Source organism: Schistocerca gregaria, chromosome 4, assembly GCF_023897955.1.
Source record: "Schistocerca gregaria isolate iqSchGreg1 chromosome 4, iqSchGreg1.2, whole genome shotgun sequence".
In the NCBI taxonomy this organism is placed as follows: domain Eukaryota; kingdom Metazoa; phylum Arthropoda; class Insecta; order Orthoptera; family Acrididae; genus Schistocerca; species Schistocerca gregaria.
In genome coordinates, this window is record NC_064923.1 from 311,755,662 (window position 1) to 311,777,709 (window position 22,048).

The window sequence follows — 22,048 nt, forward strand, 5'->3', positions numbered from 1 at the left end:
TGATTTATACAACCAGATCTAGTCGAAATGGGTTCAGGTAATTTGAAAGGAATATCAAAAATAAATGATGTAAGTATTTATTAACTGATATCATCATTTCTTTAAATTTACTTGGTTTTCCCAAGTTAAACGTAAAGCAAGTATGAATATAATCGATTTCTTCGCAAAAATAGCCAGGTCGATAAAATCAAGTAAACAGCAAAGAAATTTATAATAAAGAGTTTCAAGATTTAGTGAAAAATATAAGATTAATAATGGTTTCTGAATAAAAAGCGTCCATTGTTGAAAGATTTAATGGTGCACTAAAAGAAAAGATGTGGAAGAAATTCGACTTACAAGAAAATTATAAGTGGATCAATTTAGTTAAAAATCTACTTGATGAGTATAATAACAAAAAACATTCAACATTAAAAGTGAAATCAAGAGATGTAAACAAAGAAGATGAAAAAATCTTTATGAAAACTGTTTATGTAACAATTTTTCTACATACTAAACCCAAATATAAAATAGGTGACCTCTCAGACTTTCCCGACTGGTCTCTTGCAAATACACTTTTCGGCTTTACCTCAGATTGTATTGTGTAAAATGCACAATACTTCATGTATGTAACTGCTTGACAGGTGATTGTAGCTGCTGCTGACACTGCTGCAATGCGCGACGGATGATAATCGCGCATCGGCGTCGAAATTTGTGAGGCCAGGAGCAGGCATTATGTGTGCGGGGGATGACGCTCGCAGCTGGAGGAAAATGGCGCTCCTAGTGCTTCCTGCTGGAGACGCAGACAGACATTCCGGCCTTGTTTATGGGCATTGAACGTGCTGCCGGACGCTCCTGTGGTTAAAAGCTAAATTAAATTCAGCAATGCGCTGCGCCGCGTCTTCAATAGGGAGTTCTTGTTTACCCTGTTTTGATTTAATAGCAGCCAGTGCTGAATTCCAGAAGGCAGTTAATTGAAAACCTGCAGCTTTGTTGAAACACTGTGCACAGTACCGATATGTATGGCGCTGAGTAATCAGGTTGCACAAGGCATGTATGACGACGGTGTTAGACACAATGTTCTTGACCGTTTCGGCATGTCTGCCAAATAATAAATTTTCCACTCTGGCATGGGATCTGAAACACGCCACGTTTCCGAAGGCCAAGGTTGTCTTTGACCGACCACAAGAAATCTCTCAGTTTTGCTTGTGACCGAAAACACACGTGATGTCGTGCCTTTTGAAGATTCTTTTATTCTTGAAGACATGCAGCTAAAATAGGGTAAGAATGTCGTTGCAGCGGATGTCTTCGCATCATCATTTACATCCCCCCATTGAATTTGCTTAGAACGTAATGCATGGCGTATCGTCGTTCGGAATAGTCATTCTGTTTGACACCGTTTTTCTTGTTGTAGTCCACCAGGTGGACTGTCGGCACCAATGACAACATGTGCTCTATGCACCAAAGAGCGTAAGACACTGAAGCAAAGCAAGCGCTGTATCATGTATAAGATACAGAGGCGAGCGAGTGCACGGGACTTACCCTAGTTCACTGCTAGTAGCGTCACGTCATCGTAACGCGCCTGCATATAGTATTGCACCACATTTAACATAAAAGTAAAAATTAAGATTTGTGTGTAAAACTTTGTTAAAGTATAGTTCTATGTAATAATGTTTCAGGTAACAAATCTTAATGTTATAAAATTAGTAGTTTACGTAAAATTCACGTTTTGAGAGAAAAATAGGAGGCGCTAAATAATGACGCTAGGAAGCCAAAATTTGGTGAGAAGGTGCAGTAAGAAGTCATTAATGAGTGGTGCTGGTTTCCAAAACCATAAAACTAAAATTGACTCCAGAATCCGCGTTTTTCGGAAAAATCAGAGGCGCGAAATAATAGAGCTACAATATTGAAAATTGGTAGGATGCTTCAGTTCACCCTAATAATAATAATGGAAATACCACAATCAGTTACCTCTTCTAGTTTTTTAGTAATTTAGTAAAAACTACTTTTGTGAGTAAAATGTACATAAGCATTATAGATTAAGTACTTTAAATTTTAATGATAAAACAAATTCTTTAAGACCAATGATCAGATAGGACAATTAACAAAGCTACACCAAGTTTTAGTCTTGTAGCATAATTAACAGCTGATACAAGTCTTGATAAAGCTATGGTTCAGAGGTAACAATCTACCGTTAGTTCCATTGTAAAAATTCTAGAGAGTAAAGTTTTAATTTTAGCGGGCTGAGATTTTCTACGTGCTTCTGTACTGCTCAGATGTATGTATACAAAAATTGAGAAGTTTGTAAAGCTATTATTAAATGTGATATTTAAGATTATGTGCCTGAGATAGCGATCATTTGTAGGCTGCAGGCATCTGCATAGGAACGGAAAGAACAGATGCTCTCTTGGCGGTACGCGCCGGAGCTATATAAAAAGAGCGGCAGAGGCAGTAGTAAGCTCACTCCGCATTTGACCAACGCCTAGTCCACGCGAGCTTAACGTCCGATCGCGCCTCGCCTCGGGTGACGTCATAGCGGGCTGTGACATGCGCGTACTTAGCAATGTAAACGGACATTGAAAATCGCGAGGACTGTACACCGTCCTGGATCGTTTAGGCTTCGGTAACAAACTGTTATTGTGCCGTCCGTGTGAAGTATAATTCCGCGTGGCAAGTGGTGACTAACTCCACTTTTAAGGCGAGCATTAATCTTTTTTTTTAACATTATTGCGAACTATTAATAGAGCACTGTTAGTTAGAGTAATGAACTATTCGGGAGGAACTTGCTGTAGAAGTCGCCTCTGAACTATTAAACGATTGGCTGAATTAACAATATTTAATGTCTTTAGCATTTTCAGAAGTTTCGAGTAATTTGTGTGAGCCTTTAAGATAATAAAATCTTGTTTGGAACTTTAAATTTTATTGAAGCAGCCCTAATCCCGTGAAGAACTATGGATATTTTTTCGTTTAGCTGGGCTGTACAGGAATGTGGCCGTGCAGACTGGGAACTAAGGTCAGTAAGTTTCCCTTCGCTTTCTGACTGGCCACCAAATTAGTTGCCAGGCTCGCGTGATTTAAGGTGGCAATGTTCAACTTTCATTCAACATTAAACAACGACTTCTTCGCCGTCCCACATATGTTGCATCGGCAATAGTCTGTTACGTGAAATGAACATTCAAACAACTCATTCGACAACTTCTTCGCCGCCCCACATATGGTGCTTATCGGCCGGGAAAACTGAATTAAAAGCAAATAAAAGTGCTCGATGTGTGAAAGCGATTGGTATAAATTAACGAACTCGGTAGGCAATAACAGGACACTGAATTGAACTAGTGTGGGAACAGTGTTACCAGTAAAGGCGGGTGTAGTGTATAAACAATAAGTGTCTACCGCTGTACGTTGGTTAGTGACGATGGTGAGGAAGGCGACGATGCTGGATCGCGGCTGCCGACGGCGCTGAGACTAAAGGAAGACGGTGCGTCATCGCGGAGCTGCGCTGATCTGCGAGACAGCTGCCGGCTGCGCCGAGCGGTCAACGGTGCCTTGCTGCCCCCCCCCCCCCCCCCCCCCGGAGCTATTGCAGTAGGCGATTCCTGTGGCGGTACTCGACGCTACAGCTGCTGCTGCTGCCTTCAATACGTCGCGACGCGTCGCATCACGATTGCTGGTACACCGCGACGACATCATTCGTCGAAATCAAGCATTTAAGTTATGTCAAAGACTTTTAAAATATTTATTAACTCCTGCTAACAAACTAAAAGATATGGAAAGTAGTGTACATTTCAGAAGGGAACCGGTCTCTGACCAAGAATCCTCAGGATCAGGAATTGAGTTTAATGAGGATGGTTCCATTAATCCCTCAAATATTGAACTAGAACGTAATTTGTCACCAGTAAATTATGACTTTAATTTAAATGAGAGTGCAGGGATGCAATCAATAAGTGAAATAGAAGTCAAAAGGGAGCCAGTAGAGTTGCTAACTTTGTCAGGTAGTGAAACTGAGCTCAATATATCTCCAGCTCAGTCAAGTCAAGAGATACAAAGTATCAAGGTAGAAGCTCCGGATTGGATGCAAATACTGTTTGCCAAACTCGAATCAAACCAAAATAAAATTGAGGCTAAAATTGAAAATAGTAATAAAGAGTTGGAGAATAAAATTGAGGTTAAAATTGAGGATAGTAATAAAGAACTAAAAGAAGAGCTGCAATCAAAATGGAATAGTTTGAATTATAAGATAGATGCTATTCATCATGACATTCAAGTAAAAGTAGGGCAACAGTTAACTAAAATGCATAGTACTTTCAAATGTGAAATAGATCAAATTCAAAAAAATTATCAAGAGGCAGATGAACTTTTGGAAGTGAGGTTGTCCGAAAGATTGAGCAACGAGTCCAAACTTTGCTCTGACAAAGTTAAAGAGGTACAAATTAAAGTAGATACTTGTCAGAAAAACATTGAGAAAGTAAAAGAAACCTGTACCGAAATTCGTGGTGCAGTGGAACAAAGATGTTCTGCCAGGATAGAAGCAGTAGAGTCACAAGTAGAGGAATTAAATACTAACATTGCTAACCTAGAAAATAGAGTAACCTCTGTTAATTCTAGTCATTCTACTGTACAGCATGTGACTTCAGTTGACGCCGCTTTTATAGGGTGTCGACAGTTTTTGCGCTTTGATCCTGATAAGTACATTCACCCTCTTGAATTTTGGAATGACTTTGAGGATGTTCTCCCCAACACTTGGTCAGAAAGAGAAAAAATTTCATTTATAAGAAGTCATTTGTCAGGTGATGCTTTGCGATGGTCAGCGGATGTAATGATCAAATGTAAAACTTTATCTGAATTTAAGTCTGCATTTCTCAACGAATACTGGTCACATAACAAACAAAATGATGTGTTAAGGGAATTCTGGAGTGGTAAGAAGTTTTTCCCAGGGCGTGAATCAGTAAAGGATTTCGCTAGGAAGTGGGTTTCAAGACTGTCACATTTGACAGAAAAGATGAAGCCAGATATGATCATTATGGGTTTAGAAGGTAAGCTGCCGTGGTACTGGCAGAAGAGGATCATTTCCGCCCCTAGAGATAATATAGACAAATTTATTGAATATCTGGAAAGAGTGGAAAGAGTAACTGCTGCTGAGGAGCAGGTGCAGCAGAATAACAAATCTTCTAACAATCACGTACAAAATAATGGAAACGTGAACGTTAGAAATATGGAAGTTAGGCACACCAAAACAAACTATCGAAACCAAAGCCGTGGCAGAGGAAGAGGGGGTAGATACTCACCACGCTTTCGTAACAACTACTATGACGAAAGTGGAGAAGTAAATACTATGCCATTAAGACAAGAAGGGAGTCATGATGCTACTATATCTAGTGGTGTCACAGATGAACACAACAGGCCGCGTGTGGGAAACTAAATCCCGTCTATGAGGAAACTGGCGCTCACCAGGCGGTAACAGTAACACAGCCAGTAACGGAAACACAGACAATCAGCCAACATACACAGACAGACAACATGGATGACGAGATAAATACAGATAATACCAGTGATGTGTTAAGCCACTCTCACAAAATAGTGGATAGTATTTTGGATACACTAGAAAAATGGGTCAAGGAAGAACAGGAACTCAAGGTAGATAATGGGGAAGAAATAGATAATGGGTTTGAGTCTGATGGGAATAATGATGAAGTAAAAGCTTACATCTTCGATGAAAATGGCAATCTAAAAGCTGAAGTAGAAGAAGCAGAAGTAGAATCAGTACTGCAAAACTTTAGAGAGGAGGAAATGATGAATGAAGGGGGTAGAAATAGTAACGAGGTGAAAGAATCTAGTAGCTGTGTAAACGTGCCACAAATGGTTGAAGGTGACGACATTCTTATGAACAGCAATATTGCGCAGCGACGCAGTTGCTCAGAGGTAGAGGATAGTTTGGCTGATGTGCAGCAAACAAAAGTAGAAAAAGTCGTCAGATGCTTCGATTTAAAGTTAGTGGACAGATTAGAGAAAGCAGCTAAGATTATAGAGCATGATGAGCCCCAGGATGTAAATGTAAATGTAATTGCAACTGATCAGAATTACTTTAGCTGGAAGAACATAGAACGAGATTTATTAGACGAGGTGTGTGAGCAACCTGTTCAATGTAAAATAACTCACCCTGTTATCAAAGTAAACATATCAGGAGTCACTGTGCGTTGTCTGCTTGACAGTGGCAGTGAAGCAAGTGCTTTATCACAAACATTTTTTGACACCATACCCAATAAAGAGAAGTTAACAGTTATGAAAGTAAGTGGCTTAAAGATTATAGGTGCTACTGGAAAAGTCTCTAGACCAGTTCAACACGAAGCTTTGATACCCATTGGTATAAATGACGTAGTAATAGATCATCCTTGTTTGATTGTGCTAGGCTTAAGTGTTGATATGTTGATTGGTACTGATTTCTTATCAAAGTGCCAGGGAAAGATCAATTTTGATCAGAACAACTTAATTTTAACTTTACCTGACTCTAAAGTGATAAGAGAGTCTTTTATAGGAAGTCATATAGGCGGTAGTAATGAAACTTGGGAACTGCCTATTAGAGTAATAAAGAATAAAGGATACTTGCAGGAAAATTTGGTTTTCAGTGAGAATGAGGAAAGTGCTAAGGTTGAAGAGAGACACATCCTAAAAGAAAAATCAAAGAAAATTTCTGCAGAAACTAAAAAGTTTATGCATGTATATCATGGACCTTTTAGAATAGTAAGTAAACCTCATGCAAATGCCTATCGTTTGGAATATCAAAAGAGTAAGAGAGAACTAGGTCTAAGAAATATTGTGGATCAAAAGGAATGTAAAATTAACAGTAATTAATTACTGTAGGGAGTCTGCCACTCTTTGGCGGATACACGGTTTGGCGTACCGTGCAGTCCCAGCTGGGTGAAACTTTATTTCCTTTTCAAGTTTCATTCCCTTCTTCTGGTCTATCATAACAGGTAAGAATCACATATGTCTTCATGTTGTATATATGCTATTAGGTTTTAAGTATTCTTAGTAAGGATCTACCTAGTGAATGGCAAAACAAAAGTCTGAGTACCAATAAGAGGCAAACATGGCTAAAATAAATAAATTAAAATATTTCATGTAATTGTAAAGGGTTAGAAACTACAACTAAGAGAGACACTTTGCAGTATACGAAGTACGGTATGAATATGAATAATCCATGAGATTATGCAGAAGGTAGTATGTTGCTAGAAATAAGGTTGTCTGAAGGAAAACAGCGTAAGAAGGTAATGCTCATAGAGGCAAGCAATGGCGTTTTAGAATTAAATAAATGGAGATGTGTGGAAGTGGTGTGAGGATCGCACCAAATATATAGAAACAGGACGTCAATAGGCTGACAAAAGGAAAAGGGAGAAAGAAGTGGAGAAATGAAGTATTTTGAATCTGGAAGAAAAGGGAGAAAATGAATAAGGTGAAGAAGTGAAGTTAGTAAATTGAAGTAAATGATGTAGGATTAAAGAATAATTCCCTCACGTCTCGTGAAATGGTGAAAAACGCTAAATCTTGCTTGAGGCAAATAAATAGTTAAACAGACAACAGAAACACACAAATATTGGAAAATGCAGAAATTTGGAATCGGTATACTGAAAATAACTAATTTCTTTAGTAATTCATACAATAAAGCAAAGTGCTGGTCAGCAAATGACTTCTTTGATTAACTAATCCATACGATAATTAAGCCAGAGTACATTAAAACTAAAAGGTTACTCAATTTTCTAAGTTGAAGCAAGATCTTAATATATTAATTTGCTAAAAGAATTTTCACTATTTAGGAACCTAAAAGATTATTTATGAAAGAAGAAAGTAGGAGCTATTGTATCAGATACGACTTAGTGCTAAATGTCTTTCTGACAACTTCACAATTAGTAAAATAGTGCCAGAATATAAACTATAAAATGTACTTTGTCCTACCTTAGATATAAGTTGAAAACAGAAACTTAGACTGTATTGTCTGTTTCTCAGGGACATGCAGGCTGCATGAATGACTGACAACAAGCGGTAGGGAGATTGGAAGTAGAGACGCAAACCACAGTGAATACAATTTCCTCCCACAATTTTGTCAATCAGTGAAATTAAATGAGTGTTACAATAGGACACCCACCACAGTGCCGAGTATTATAGTAAAAGAAAAATGTGAGTGCGTTGCAGTGATAAAAGTCGTGTGTATTTTCTTTTTCAGGAAGAGACTGATTTTAAAGAAAAAAAAATAACTATTTTGTAACCATTGAAAAATTTATATTTCCATGTAAATGTATGTAAATAATTTGTGAATGTCTTCTGTACTAGGTTTTCTATGTGTATATGAGTATGGTTATTTTGTGTATGTAGTAATAAGGAATTTCCTAAGAAGAAGCAACTTAAGTTGAAAGAGGTATACTAAAGTAATCCATCGCTTGTTTGTTCTTTTAGAAATTTAATTTTGTTCAAAAATAGATTTTCACGAAAATTAAAAAGGGGGTGATGAAGCAAAGCAAGCGCTGTATCATGTATAAGATACAGAGGCGAGCGAGTGCACGGGACTTACCCTAGTTCACTGCTAGTAGCGTCACGTCATCGTAACGCGCCTGCATATAGTATTGCACCACATTTTACATAAAAGTAAAAATTAAGATTTGTGTGTAAAACTTTGTTAAAGTATAGTTCTATGTAATAATGTTTCAGGTAACAAATCTTAATGTTATAAAATTAGTAGTTTACGTAAAATTCACGTTTTGAAAGAAAAATAGGAGGCGCTAAATAATGACGCTAGGAAGCCAAAATTTGGTGAGAAGGTGCAGTAAGAAGTCATTAATGAGTGGTGCTGGTTTCCAAAACCATAAAACTAAAATTGACTCCAGAATCCGCGTTTTTCGGAAAAATCAGAGGCGCGAAATAATAGAGCTACAATATTGAAAATTGGTAGGATGCTTCAGTTCACCCTAATAATAATAATGGAAATACCACAATCAGTTACCTCTTCTAGTTTTTTAGTAATTTAGTAAAAACTACTTTTGTGAGTAAAATGTACATAAGCATTATAGATTAAGTACTTTAAATTTTAATGATAAAACAAATTCTTTAAGACCAATGATCAGATAGGACAATTAACAAAGCTACACCAAGTTTTAGTCTTGTAGCATAATTAACAGCTGATACAAGTCTTGATAAAGCTATGGTTCAGAGGTAACAATCTACCGTTAGTTCCATTGTAAAAATTCTAGAGAGTAAAGTTTTAATTTTAGCGGGCTGAGATTTTCTACGTGCTTCTGTACTGCTCAGATGTATGTATACAAAAATTGAGAAGTTTGTAAAGCTATTATTAAATGTGATATTTAAGATTATGTGCCTGAGATAGCGATCATTTGTAGGCTGCAGGCATCTGCATAGGAACGGAAAGAACAGATGCTCTCTTGGCGGTACGCGCCGGAGCTATATAAAAAGAGCGGCAGAGGCAGTAGTAAGCTCACTCCGCATTTGACCAACGCCTAGTCCACGCGAGCTTAACGTCCGATCGCGCCTCGCCTCGGGTGACGTCATAGCGGGCTGTGACATGCGCGTACTTAGCAATGTAAACGGACATTGAAAATCGCGAGGACTGTACACCGTCCTGGATCGTTTAGGCTTCGGTAACAAACTGTTATTGTGCCGTCCGTGTGAAGTATAATTCCGCGTGGCAAGTGGTGACTAACTCCACTTTTAAGGCGAGCATTAATCTTTTTTTTTAACATTATTGCGAACTATTAATAGAGCACCGTTAGTTAGAGTAATGAACTATTCGGGAGGAACTTGCTGTAGAAGTCGCCTCTGAACTATTATACGATTGGCTGAATTAACAATATTTAATGTCTTTAGCATTTTCAGAAGTTTCGAGTAATTTGTGTGAGCCTTTAAGATAATAAAATCTTGTTTGGAACTTTAAATTTTATTGAAGCAGCCCTAATCCCGTGAAGAACTATGGATATTTTTTCGTTTAGCTGGGCTGTACAGGAATGTGGCCGTGCAGACTGGGAACTAAGGTCAGTAAGTTTCCCTTCGCTTTCTGACTGGCCACCAAATTAGTTGCCAGGCTCGCGTGATTTAAGGTGGCAATGTTCAACTTTCATTCAACATTAAACAACGACTTCTTCGCCGTCCCACATATGTTGCATCGGCAATAGTCTGTTACGTGAAATGAACATTCAAACAACTCATTCGACAACTTCTTCGCCGCCCCACAACACCTGTGTTGCTCAGAGTGATGACAATTAGAGTCCTGCAAATATAGCTCTGTAAGAGTTGATCTGTGATAAACACTATGTCACAGTGTGCCATCAGATTTCCTTCTGACTATGACAACCACGAACGGTAAAACGCAGTCGCTTTCCATTTCCATTGTGAACCATATATTTGGATGGAGTGAGTCCAGATGCAGGAGAAACACAAGTAGTGTCTCTGTTCCGTGAGTCCACACTACAAATACATCGTCCACACACCGCCAGAAGTGGGAAGGTTTGAGACCGAACGGCAGCAGCGCTTTTTCCTCAACTAAATAATTGGCCACCAAGGGAAACAGAGGACTTCCCATGGCGACCCCGTTCACTTGTTGAAAATACTGGTCATTTGATGCGAAATAATTTGAGAAAAGCATTTGCTTAAACAATGCCACCATGTCTTTCTGAAATTGGCTGCTGAAAAGCTCTAACGAGTCCTGCACAGGCGCTTTCGTAAATAAAGATACAATGAGTCGTTCAAACTGCGCCAGAAATGCCAAATTATATCTGCTTGCACCCAATTAATTGTCTATGGCACAACACAACTGTTGTTTTTGTCGTTTCACAAATAGTTCGAAATTTTTGCCGATTTTAAACTACATCATGGTCGCAATCATAGCTTGTGTGACAGCCCAGATGTTTAAACTGGACACTTCTTCACTTACTTGTTAGTTAGGTAGGTGAGACTGGATCACATTTACATGGTTTCCTTTATGGAAGTTTTTACATATTTGATTATATTACGGTGTTTGAAATTGTTTTGTCTTATAACAATATTATTAAGGTGTAACGTGGTTGAGTCAACATTACATTTACGAGTGAAAAATGATTTTACAGATGCTGAAGTCCAGTGCATTAATGGCCCGAATTAATGGGCCAGATTTACACACTTATTAGTACACGTTTACACACATCATGGAAACCCAATAACGACTGAGTAGAACAGACTATTAAAATTATCGATTCAAAATTACTAGTTATCTTACGCAAATTAATATGATAAAATACAAAGTCCTTGCTCTCACAGAATTTTTTCTTTCTGCTTAAGAATCATTACATTCAAATAGCGATCGTTAGCAATTTGTACCTTTTGTTCTCCTGTGCCTTCATTTTTTTTTAAGATTGCATTTCCAACTGCTGCTGGTTTGTTGCCCTTGACTGGGCTATCAGTTAGAATGGCAATACAAAATGGTTCATAAATGTACCTCAATTAAACTACACAAATACGCCACATCGCTGTGTTTGAATTAGTTTCAGAACTTTAGCAGTAACTTTTACGCTTTCAAATTATGCAAATGTACCTTTCGAAACAGAATAATTTCGTGTAAATAAAGTTACGTTTATTTTTCACAATTATAAAAGGAATGCTCGACAGGAACTTAAGACCTTAGAGTAACAGAATTTAGTCAAATATGTTATTTCCACTAAGGTGTTAACTCAGGATCTTCTTGAAGAGTTTCCAGATTCTGTTCTATAGCCCATTTAGGAAAGGGAGATAACGTCCGCTGTGTTCCACAAATATGAGAATTTGCAGTTTTGCCAGCACCGATTGATAAGGTAGAAGACTCTTTGATAAAAGTATCTTCCAGCGTATTTCAGTATGTCTGCATTTATTCCATCTAATCCTGCAGTTTTCATATTTTCAATTTTCAATATTTTGTAGTTCATCCACTGTTATGCTGCCGATACTCACATATTCGTTTCCCTTGTCAAAATGTTCATCCTTTATGCATAATCACTTTTGAAAACTTCGAATCCATTGATTTTCCTTAATGGCATTAAGTTTTTCTGTCTCTTTCTTGACTGATTTATGTGTCTCATTATCTATATCCTGTAGTATGTCTTCTATGTGTATCACAGGAGAGGAAGTCTCTACAAAACTGTCGGTGAGACTCGGAGAAATCGTCTAGCATAATTTAACTTTTTTTTTTCAAGAGAGTGTGACTGCTTACGTTCATAATCGTGCCCTATTATGCTCAGATAAACATGACATGATGTAACGTCTCTGATAATTGAAGACCTATTGTCAAATCAGATCCCTGTAACAATAAAAATCAGAATACCCGTTGGAAATAGGTTTAGGTGGAAGCCACGTGCGTTTTTATAACAAATCACTTGATTCGTCCAGTTCAATTTCCTGTGTGAATAGTTATGAAACCCGTGTATTCCAAATATGCTGCAGCTTCACATGTGCTGGAGTGGGGAATTGCTCGGACACGTTTAGCACAAATAGCCTTATGATGGTGAGGAAATTGTTATTGCTGATTCTTTCTAATACTCTGCAGCAATCGATCATCATCCTTTAATTAAGTACGAAAATTAGTTTCGTAACTGAAAAAGGAATGAAGGTGGAAGAAATATTTCCAGAATGATTTCGCCATATATCAGATAATTAGCAATATTAATGTCTGATTTAACAGTCTCTTGAGTCATGCTTAAACAGTCCTCTTTTTAAAGGATACTTTCCAGGATAATATAAATACTAAACTGGTTCCAAGTAGGGTTTAAATTCCTGTGACAGGCGTGGAGAAGAGTCCAGAAACTATTCTACGTTCCTGGGGTTAGTGTGATGCACCACTTAAGACGACAAATAGCGACCGCGTTGCTGTATAGCAGAATACATCTCAACCGTTTCAGTAGCTGTTCAGAAATGCAGACTGTTTCTTTTTGTTTCAGAACCAACCTGGAGACCTTGTTTGTTCATGCAGGCTCCACCACGTATGGTGCCGAAACAGGTGTGGTTGTGGGAGTGAACGCAACCATCTTTCACGAGAACTTCGATGAATGGTCCTACTGGAACGACATCTCTCTGCTCAAGGTATGATCGTCACTTGCGTTACCCTTGTCTTGTTTCTGTGGCATATGAGACCGTCTGCTGTCGCTTTTCCTCTTTCAGTTTTATCGTAAATTAGATCTGCTTAAGTTGAACAGAAACTGCCCAGACAATGTAGCAGAGGTTTCAGTATGTTTGACTAGTCACTCCAAGGTATTTTGTTCCATTCCTGCCACTGAATAGTGGCCAACTGTGGCAGCCGAAGGGATCAGGTATAGGGAGCTAGCCGCAGCTGCCAATAAGCTTATCGAAAGAGAGCGAGAAACGGATTCATGTGCAAAGCACTATCTTGCGCTTCAACTGGGGAACTCACCCGAGAGGCGGAAGAATAAACATTGAACAACATAAGAGGACGCAAATGGCAAAAAAGCCACTGTATAAAGACACGTCAAATGTGTATCCATTGAAAAAGTTATATCTCTCCATTGACTAACCATTCCAGAGTAGCCTGGCAATCTGATCTCCACAAACGGACCGCCAAGGAGATGATGCTCATGAGATCAAGGTTGAAAAGCAAGGCAGGGTAACATGCTATGAGTCGGAGAGTGGAATACCAAAAATCGTTAAATGGTAGGAATATCAGACTACCTAAAAAGGTACATTCAAAGAATGATTCTCGACGTACATAGTAGGCATCAGTTGAAACGAAATGGAAATAATGTAAAAACACAGGCGAATAGTGGGTAACAGTAGAATGGTATAGCAGGAGGAGGACTCGTTAAGATAGAGACAGAGCAAAGAGTGAGGATCTGCGAACAATTTAGTCACACAATTACTCTCTTCATAATAGAAACGAAACTAACGCTATGAATCACACAGGTATACGTATTAACGCCATGATGAGAAGATGGCTGGGCAGACTAAGTTATGAGCGATCTAAGTGGGAAATTTAGATTGTAAAGGGAGACGGAAATCTAATAACCACGAGAGATTGGAAACCTACAGTAGCTGAAGCACTAGAAGACAGAGTTATGCGACCGAGTGAGGTGGTGCAGTGTTTAGCTTACTGGACTTGCAGTCGGGAGGACGCTAGTTCAATCCCGCTTCCGGCCATCCTGATTTAGGCATTCCGTGATTTCCCTAAATCGCTCCAGACAAATGTCGGGATCGTTCCTTTGTAAGGGCATGGCCGACTTCCTGCCCCGTCCTTCCCTAATCCGATGACACGGGTGACTTCGCTGTTTGGTCTCTTCCCCAAACAATCCAACGCCAACAGTGTTAGGGGATAAAAATTGCTCAGCGATAAGGCTGTAAGAGGAGGAACACATGTTGGGTCCTGAAATATATTTCACTGGCAATAGGAAATACACTGTTCAGCAATATTAATGGAGATGATAATGATATTTGGTCTGTGGGGCGCTCAGCAACGCGACTACTGGCACCCGTAGAAATTCCCAATCTTTCCACGGTCCAGTCTCGCCATTTTCCCGAATGATCATGACAACACAAGCAACCAGTGTCCGGGCGGAGGAACTCTCCGATTCAGCCAGGAATCGAACCCAGACTCTGTGATCCAGAGGTAGCTACGCTAACCGTTTGACCACGAGCTGTGGGCAATATTACTAAGATTAAGGATATAGAGAAAAGGCCAAAAGATGTTTATCTATCAGCTGCATTATATCGTAGTTAGTCAGTAATTCTGAAATCATGAACTGCATTCCCGGGCATAGCGAAGAGCAGCCACAGGCACAGAGGGTCTGAAGATTTAACAGTTAATGCTAACTAGGTTCTTTTTACACTATTTTGGTACATATCCGATAGCACTATTCAAAATGAACTATGTCGGTCATTAGATATTAAGGGCGATGAGGGCAACGTCGTACGTCCTTTCACGCAATTACATTAAGCCTGTCATACTAATTTGACCCTTTTCTGGTCAATAGCGCTTAGAATTTAGTATAGTATCTTTAAACGCGTATCCAAGCGTAGTCATCAAATACTATCACCGATTCCAAGTAACTGAAAATAGGTTATCCATCCCTCATATTTTTAGCCTGCTTCTAGCTGATGGTATTTCGTCTGTCCTGCGTGCATGCGTTTTGACCATCCGTGGAATTTGCTATCCCACATATATAGATCCCGCGTATCCACGTTCTATAGTTCTACAAAATCGTCCTCGAGTTGTGACATTATACACACAGACGCATTAACTTCCTGCGCCCTCGACTCCGTCATTGGACCACCTACGTAACACATTTTTGCCAATCACATGGATGAAGACGATTTCTCAATTTGCGCGTGCGCATTCCTTTCCGACATTCTCACAGCCTAGCTGCCGGCACCACCTGAGTTTACGTGAGAGACCACGGCCCACCGAACGTTGGCTGGGGTGAGGAAGCCCGCTTCTGACGTTTGAGCTAAGTACAGCTATTGATATGGTACACACGTGTCGTTTATTTTACATTTTATGTGAGTCTTTTGCCCTTTCGGGAGTTCTGTATTAATGTTGGACCACGCCTTTTTAGGCAGTTTGTAGTTTTAATGTGTTCCTAAGAAGGCTAGGTTATTCATGCCAAAACATCTGGTTTCTATTTGCAATCGAGGCTGATTATTTATAATCGTAAAATTGTTGCTTCATTGTGCGGACCATCGCCGCCATCTAAACAAGAAACCAAAATGTTGGAAGAAATGAACAATAATATCTCAAACAATGATAAAAACTGGAAAAGTACGAAGTAGTATAAACGTCCCCCATTCTGCACTGGAAAGCCTGATCTATAGTTTTACCAGACCCAAGCACAATTCAGAATCGCGGTAATACAGACTGAAGCAACCAGATTCAATTACTTATTAGCACACTGAGACCCCGATTTGAAGAAAATACGAGGACGCGCTGAAAACTAATGTTTCCGAAGATTTAATATCAAAATTCTTTAAGCTTTTTAAATAAAACATCGTTATTAACATTCTACATCTTTATTATTCATGTCTAAATATTTACAGCCCTCTGCTGCCAGAGGGTTCAGAACTGTAGCTTGTAGCATTGCGGTATCTAACGTAAGTATGTCGGTGCGTGAGGGACAGCGAGGTAAAATCGAGTAAAATTCGAAGTGTTCGTCCTCACATGGAGCACCTTCTCCTTCAGCATGACAATTCCAAACCAGACACGAGTGCTGCGATCTCTGTGACAGTCCGAAACATTCTATGGTGATGGCATCAACAACATGGTCTCTCGTTGAGAGAAGTAAATTGTAGACGTGAAGAATAAAGACGTAGAATGTTAATAACGTTTGTTTTATTTAAAATGCTTTGAGATTACATGAGAAATGAGAAGGCATTACTTTTCAGCTCGCCCTCGCAAATGGGATCTCGTGTACAGTGACGAAAGCAACAAATAATCGCTAACTAAAGAGAAACTTTTAATGGCCTTTAAGGGAAAGAAGAACGTCAAATTAAGAAACTACGTAACGAAATAGAAATTGTTGATATGAAACCCATTCATTTGCTACGGAAAATCAACTGTTATGAAAGAACAAACGTTTCAGATAAAATTTTAAAGACTCTCGGGTAAGACAAACTTCCTAGTATCGCCCGGAATATTTTAATAATTTACAAAGAAAGTGTGAGCGGAGTAGAGTAAAAGGCTAGCAGGATAATCGAAAGGCGAAGCACTCAGGAACTTCAGTCAACTTCTACGGTAGAGTCCTCTGTGATTTTTGAGTCGTCTGTGGTAGTGAAAGATCTTGTAGTAAGGCTCTAAGAGGTTAGAAATGAAGACGGAAAATCGACCTAGAGAAAGCGACAGTACCTAATGCGCCGAAGTTCTGGCAGAAGAGGCAAGAACAAGTGGAGATAAGGTACTACAGGAAAGTACTGATACTTTTATTTTGTTGTAACTCAGACTATAGACATCAGAGGTGTGTCCAAACTTGGCAATGGAGAAGTGAGAAAAACTGCATTCGGCAGTCATGGTAGCGGCTGAGTTTTCCGCCGCAACGATTATTTCACGCAACCATTATCGATTATTCGTTAAAGATAAAACTTCAGGGCTATGCTTCCTGGTTGACAGCAGTGCTCGTGTTTCCGTTATACCAGCATGTTCTAAGGAAAGGTAATAGAGGCAGAATACAAACTTCATACTGCAAATGGATCTGAGGTTAAAACTTATGGATGAAAGTTATCCAATCTGTTTTAGGTTTAAAACGCGGTTTTGAGTGGTCTTTTATGGTAGACGTCGCAACAAAATGTGTAATCGGTGCAGACGTTTTTGATCAGTTTGGCTTATTAACAGACCTGAAAATAAAATTACATTCAGTTACGTGGCTGTACCCCACTGTGCTGTTGGTCTGTCTGATTCTGTTAGTTCACTCCATACTAACTGTAAATTCAATTAACTAATTTTAAAAAATCATGAAAAGGCACTTCCTTACGCCGAGAGAAAGTAAGTATGATGCTAACATTACATTGCAACCAGCAGCGGTTCTCCCGTGCCCTCGAAGTCCCTCATGTTTGATCCACATAAAATAAATTTAGCTGCACTACAAATCCAGTTACTAATGAATAATAATCTAATTCAACCCTCTAAATCCCACAGTGGTAGTTCTCTGCACATGGTAAGAAGGATGAATGGTCAGTGGCGCGACGCTGATCATCCGTCGTTTCTCCTGATATTCCAGCAGGTGTGCGAAATCGGAGCTACAGAAATCTTCTTTAAGAAAAATCGTTTCTATCTGTGGTCTTATTTCAATATGTGGACAGACGTAATTAAGTCATAGAAGGGAGCAACGTCATTTTTTCTTCGTAATGTAGCACAAACCAATTCGATTTACAAGATCTTCCATTCCGTCGCAGAAATGTATAATTCTATAATGCATTCCAGTAACAGGCATACTTGAATTTGGGCCCATTGTGTTTTCATGCAACGGTGGGATATGTACGTCGTCTGACAGCTCTGTCAGAACCTTTTTTCCATTTCCTGTTCAGGTGAATTCACGTTATCTATCGTTCCCGTTTACCTCGTCTGCAATCACCTTGCTACAGTTGGACGATTTAATGTGGTTCACATCGTCTGCATCGGCTCACTGTGTCCCTCAGATGAACTGATATACTGTTTAACATTCCTTGAACAATTCAGTAACTAGACGAAGGTCATTCCACTAAGTGATGTTTGAGAAGAAGTGGCACCAGCGTTTTAAAACTCATCGATCACTGGATTTGGAGCACCTAACGGAAGAGTGACTGACCAAGGAACACAGTTCCGGTCGGAGCATGTTGCGAGCATGAGCTAGATTCGATGTTCTAAATTAACACGAACAATGGCATATTGCTCACAATCAGATAGAACAACAAAGAGATTCAGCCGAACTTTGAAAGCAGCCATCAGAGCACATGGTAAAAATAAGTCGAGTAACATCATTCAATCATTTCTCCTCGGACTACGTTAGAGCGTGGGGCAAGAAAATAAGTCTACAACTGCTGAGATGCTGCATTGCACTACTCTAACACTGCCTGGTCATTCTTCCTGGTGGATTCTTCTAGAATGTACTCGAACTGAATATAGAAATTAAATTTGTAAAGTCCAGGTGAGTTTTGAACTCATTACCCTCCATGCCACAGTTTAGTATCACAACCACTACACCACGGTGCTACTCAGCTTCTTCTGCGACATTGCTCCCTCCTTAAGAGAACAGCGTCTCGGTGTTACGTCGTCCTAGTCCAGGAACGAGCCATCGGTCCTGTATACTCCGGCTACTGCTGACTGATTCTCGCCCTGGTGGTGATAGAACTTCTTTTGCCTCTATGCTCATCGTCACCTTTCGCTTGTTGCCTGTGGCAGGAGCTTCAAATTTACCCTGGGGTGCAGGATCCTTTAAGGGCTTCATTCGAAGGACGTGGACCGTATCTCTGATCTTTCGTCGTCTTGTATCGGGGTCGAAATCTTCAACTTTAATAGTAACATCAGACAACTGTCTTACAACCTTATAAGGTCCAAAGTAGCGCCTGAGGAGCTTCTCAGAGAGACCAACCTCCTGAACAGGAGTGAAGATCCAGACGAGGTCACCAGGCTGGTAGACAACAGGGCGGTGGCTCGCGTCATACCTTCGGCGATCGTTTTCTTGAATCTGCAGCGTGTGGAGTCGAGCTAACTGCCGAGCTCCCTCAGCTCTGGTCAACACCTGGCCTATGTAGTCGTCGTCCACGTCATCAGGATGTAACGGAAACACAGTGCCCATCGTCGTCGTCGCCTCACGCACCAAGAAAAGTGGCGTAAATCCTGTGCTGTCTTGTTTGGCGGTGTCGTAGGCAAACGTCACGAAAGGTAGAAACCCATCGCAGTTGCTCTGCACAACATTCACGAGCATTGATAGCATCTCGGTCAAGGTCTTTTTGAGGCGTTCAGTAAGCCCGTTAGTTTGTGGATGGTAGGCAGTCGTCATGTAATGAGTAATGTTGTAGCGACGGTTTATCTCTATCACAAGAATCAATTGAAAAAAACTTTCGCTTGATCCGTAATTAACGACCTTGGGACACCGTGTTTTAAAACAATGTCTTCCACGACGAATTTGGCTACCTCGGACGCTTCGGCTGTTTTCACGGCTTTTGTAATGGCATAGCGTGTCAGATAATCAGTGCAAACAATAATCCCTCTATTGCCACTACTAGACATTGGAAATCGTCCGAGGAGGTCAATCCCAACACGCTGGAAAGGCGTTTCGGCTGGTGGAATTGGTATGAGTAGGCCAGGTGGTTTCTGAGGAACTGCGTTCCTCCTCTGGCACTCTCGACAGTGAGACACATAGTGACGAACACTCATAAATAAACCTGACCAGAAAAATCTCTTGCGGCTTCTATCGTATGTCTTAATAAATCCTAAATGTCAGGCCTCAGGTGTGTCATGGAATTTCTGTGTAACATCTAAGCGCATATGTTTAGGAATCACTGGTAGCCAACTATTTCCAAACGGATCAATTTTTTTCTTCAAAGTAATCCATTAACTATCTTAAATTGTCCTTTCACATTCTCTGATCGATTTAAGGCAAGCATAATGTGAGGTATCTTGGCGTCCTTCTTCTGCTCAGCAGACAGATCCTGGAGTGCAGCGGACAGTCACTATCTTCATCAGAGTCTTGATGGTCTTGCACAGGGATTCTTGAGAGACAGTCGGTATCTTGGTGTTTTCTTCCACTTTTGTACACTATGGTAATGTCATGCTCTTGAAGATGTAGTGCCCACCTGACGAGTCGTCCTGTTGGACTCTTAAGACCGTCGATTTGTAATTTCGCCCACAGACTCGGCATGGGAGGTTTCTATGACGTTCAGCTGTTCTTTAATTAATGGTTCAGCGTTTTCTACGCACATGAGTCTTGGAAGGATCTTGCGGTGATGGTAACCTACGTCTTCCTGCACCCACATCTTCTTGTTCATCTTCGTCGTCTCGGAGTTGGCGTCGGCTAAGATCGGTCTGCTGTCTTCTGGCGCTGGCGTCATCAAACATCCGCCGCCTTCCACGATAATACTGCAGCACACGCCCCGGTCGTCCACAGTGGAAACATATTCGTTAGTTATCCTCTGTCCTCCAGACGTCAGTCTTCCTTGGTGCCTGAACAAGTTCCTCATGCGGCATTGGAGGAACGTAACTCAGCCTGGGTCTCGACTTTTTCACCGGTTCAAAGGGACGAGAGATTGGGTTCAATGTCTGTTCCACTTCCTCCCTTGTGACCTCTTGAGGCGTCTCGGTTTTTTGCTCGCCATGCAATCCGAATGACTTCTGAACTTTCTCTCTCACTGTCTGACGAAGAACATTGTGAAATCAGCTGCTTCCTCCATCACAGACATCGATATGACATTTGGATCTGTTCAAACTTCTTACGTGTAATTCTTTTTGAGGCATTGTCTCCTTATACTGGCACCATTTTATGAAATCGTCTGCTCTCGAAACCTCCTTCAGGAGTTCTCAGCAACACCCTTCATGAGAGGTGCAACCTTATCTTCGTCTTTCATTCTAGGATCCAGTATTTTACACAGCTCCAAGACGTCTTAAATGTAATGTAAGATTAGAAAACAGTGAAGAAGTAGATCTGCTAGTATTAACTTACAGTGAGGTCAAAGTAAACTACACACTTCAGAATGTTCTCACAAGGTAAAAGAAACACCATTCCTTAGTAAAGATCTTCATAACGCAACTCATATATTAGTGAGAAAGCAAAACGAGTGCCTCCCTACGAAGACCCCTGAGAAGTCCTGCAGCGAAAAATAAAACATTTCACTCTAAAAATCAAGTATGTTGCAGCTAACATGTGACAGACTGAGAACTGAGCCTATATCCTTGTGAACTCAGACACCTATTACCTACAGGACAACCTACAGACACTTCACCTGGGAATGAGCTACGCACACGTCCCAGAGTCTCACCAAAGAAAGTTACGCGATTTGGTCGAGTTGTGAAATAACCCGAAAAATAGAAGTAACAGACTTAGACAGTGAGGGAGTGATGATGTACGGTTATAATTATGTTCATAGCCTACAGCTCTGTAAATAGTTCTTTTATGTGTTGACTTTATTTTTCTTTGAAAACGAATGACATTTGAAATGCACCGTGTAAGAGGAGGTCTGGATATTAGCTATTCTTTTTGGAATGTGTGATATTTGTTTTTGAAAAAATGGAAGTTTTCAAATAATATATTGAATTTCGATTACTGTTTTGCGTTTGTACAGTAATTAAACCAAACATTTCCACATCTCTATTCTTGTATGATGCTTTTCATATTTTGCATTGTTATCTGCACATCTAAAATACGCAGAGGGTGTTGTCATTTCAATCTCAAGCAGTATTGCAGAATGTACTCATCACCCTTCGTTTTTCTTTAAAGTTTCATCTTATCAAGTACCATTTTGCGGGGTAGCGATAAAAATGCTTTCTATGCAACACTAGAAATTGTACTTGATATTCTTAACAGCAGAATATTGATTTTCGCTTCAATTTCATTTAAGCATGGTAGCGGTTAAGTAAAAAATGAACTTTCGAAGAAGTCCG

General features: G+C 40.0%; 1 protein-coding gene across 1 annotated transcript in view; it reads left to right on the forward strand.

Annotated features, from left to right (window-relative positions):
• LOC126267056 (trypsin-2-like) overlaps window positions 1-22,048 on the forward strand; it is a 96,144-nt gene that overhangs the window by 42,064 nt on the left and 32,032 nt on the right. Inside the window, exon 4 of the mRNA XM_049971895.1 lies at window positions 12,918-13,059. Within this exon, the coding sequence (XP_049827852.1) occupies window positions 12,918-13,059 (142 nt within the window). The remainder of the gene's footprint in view (window positions 1-12,917; window positions 13,060-22,048) is intronic.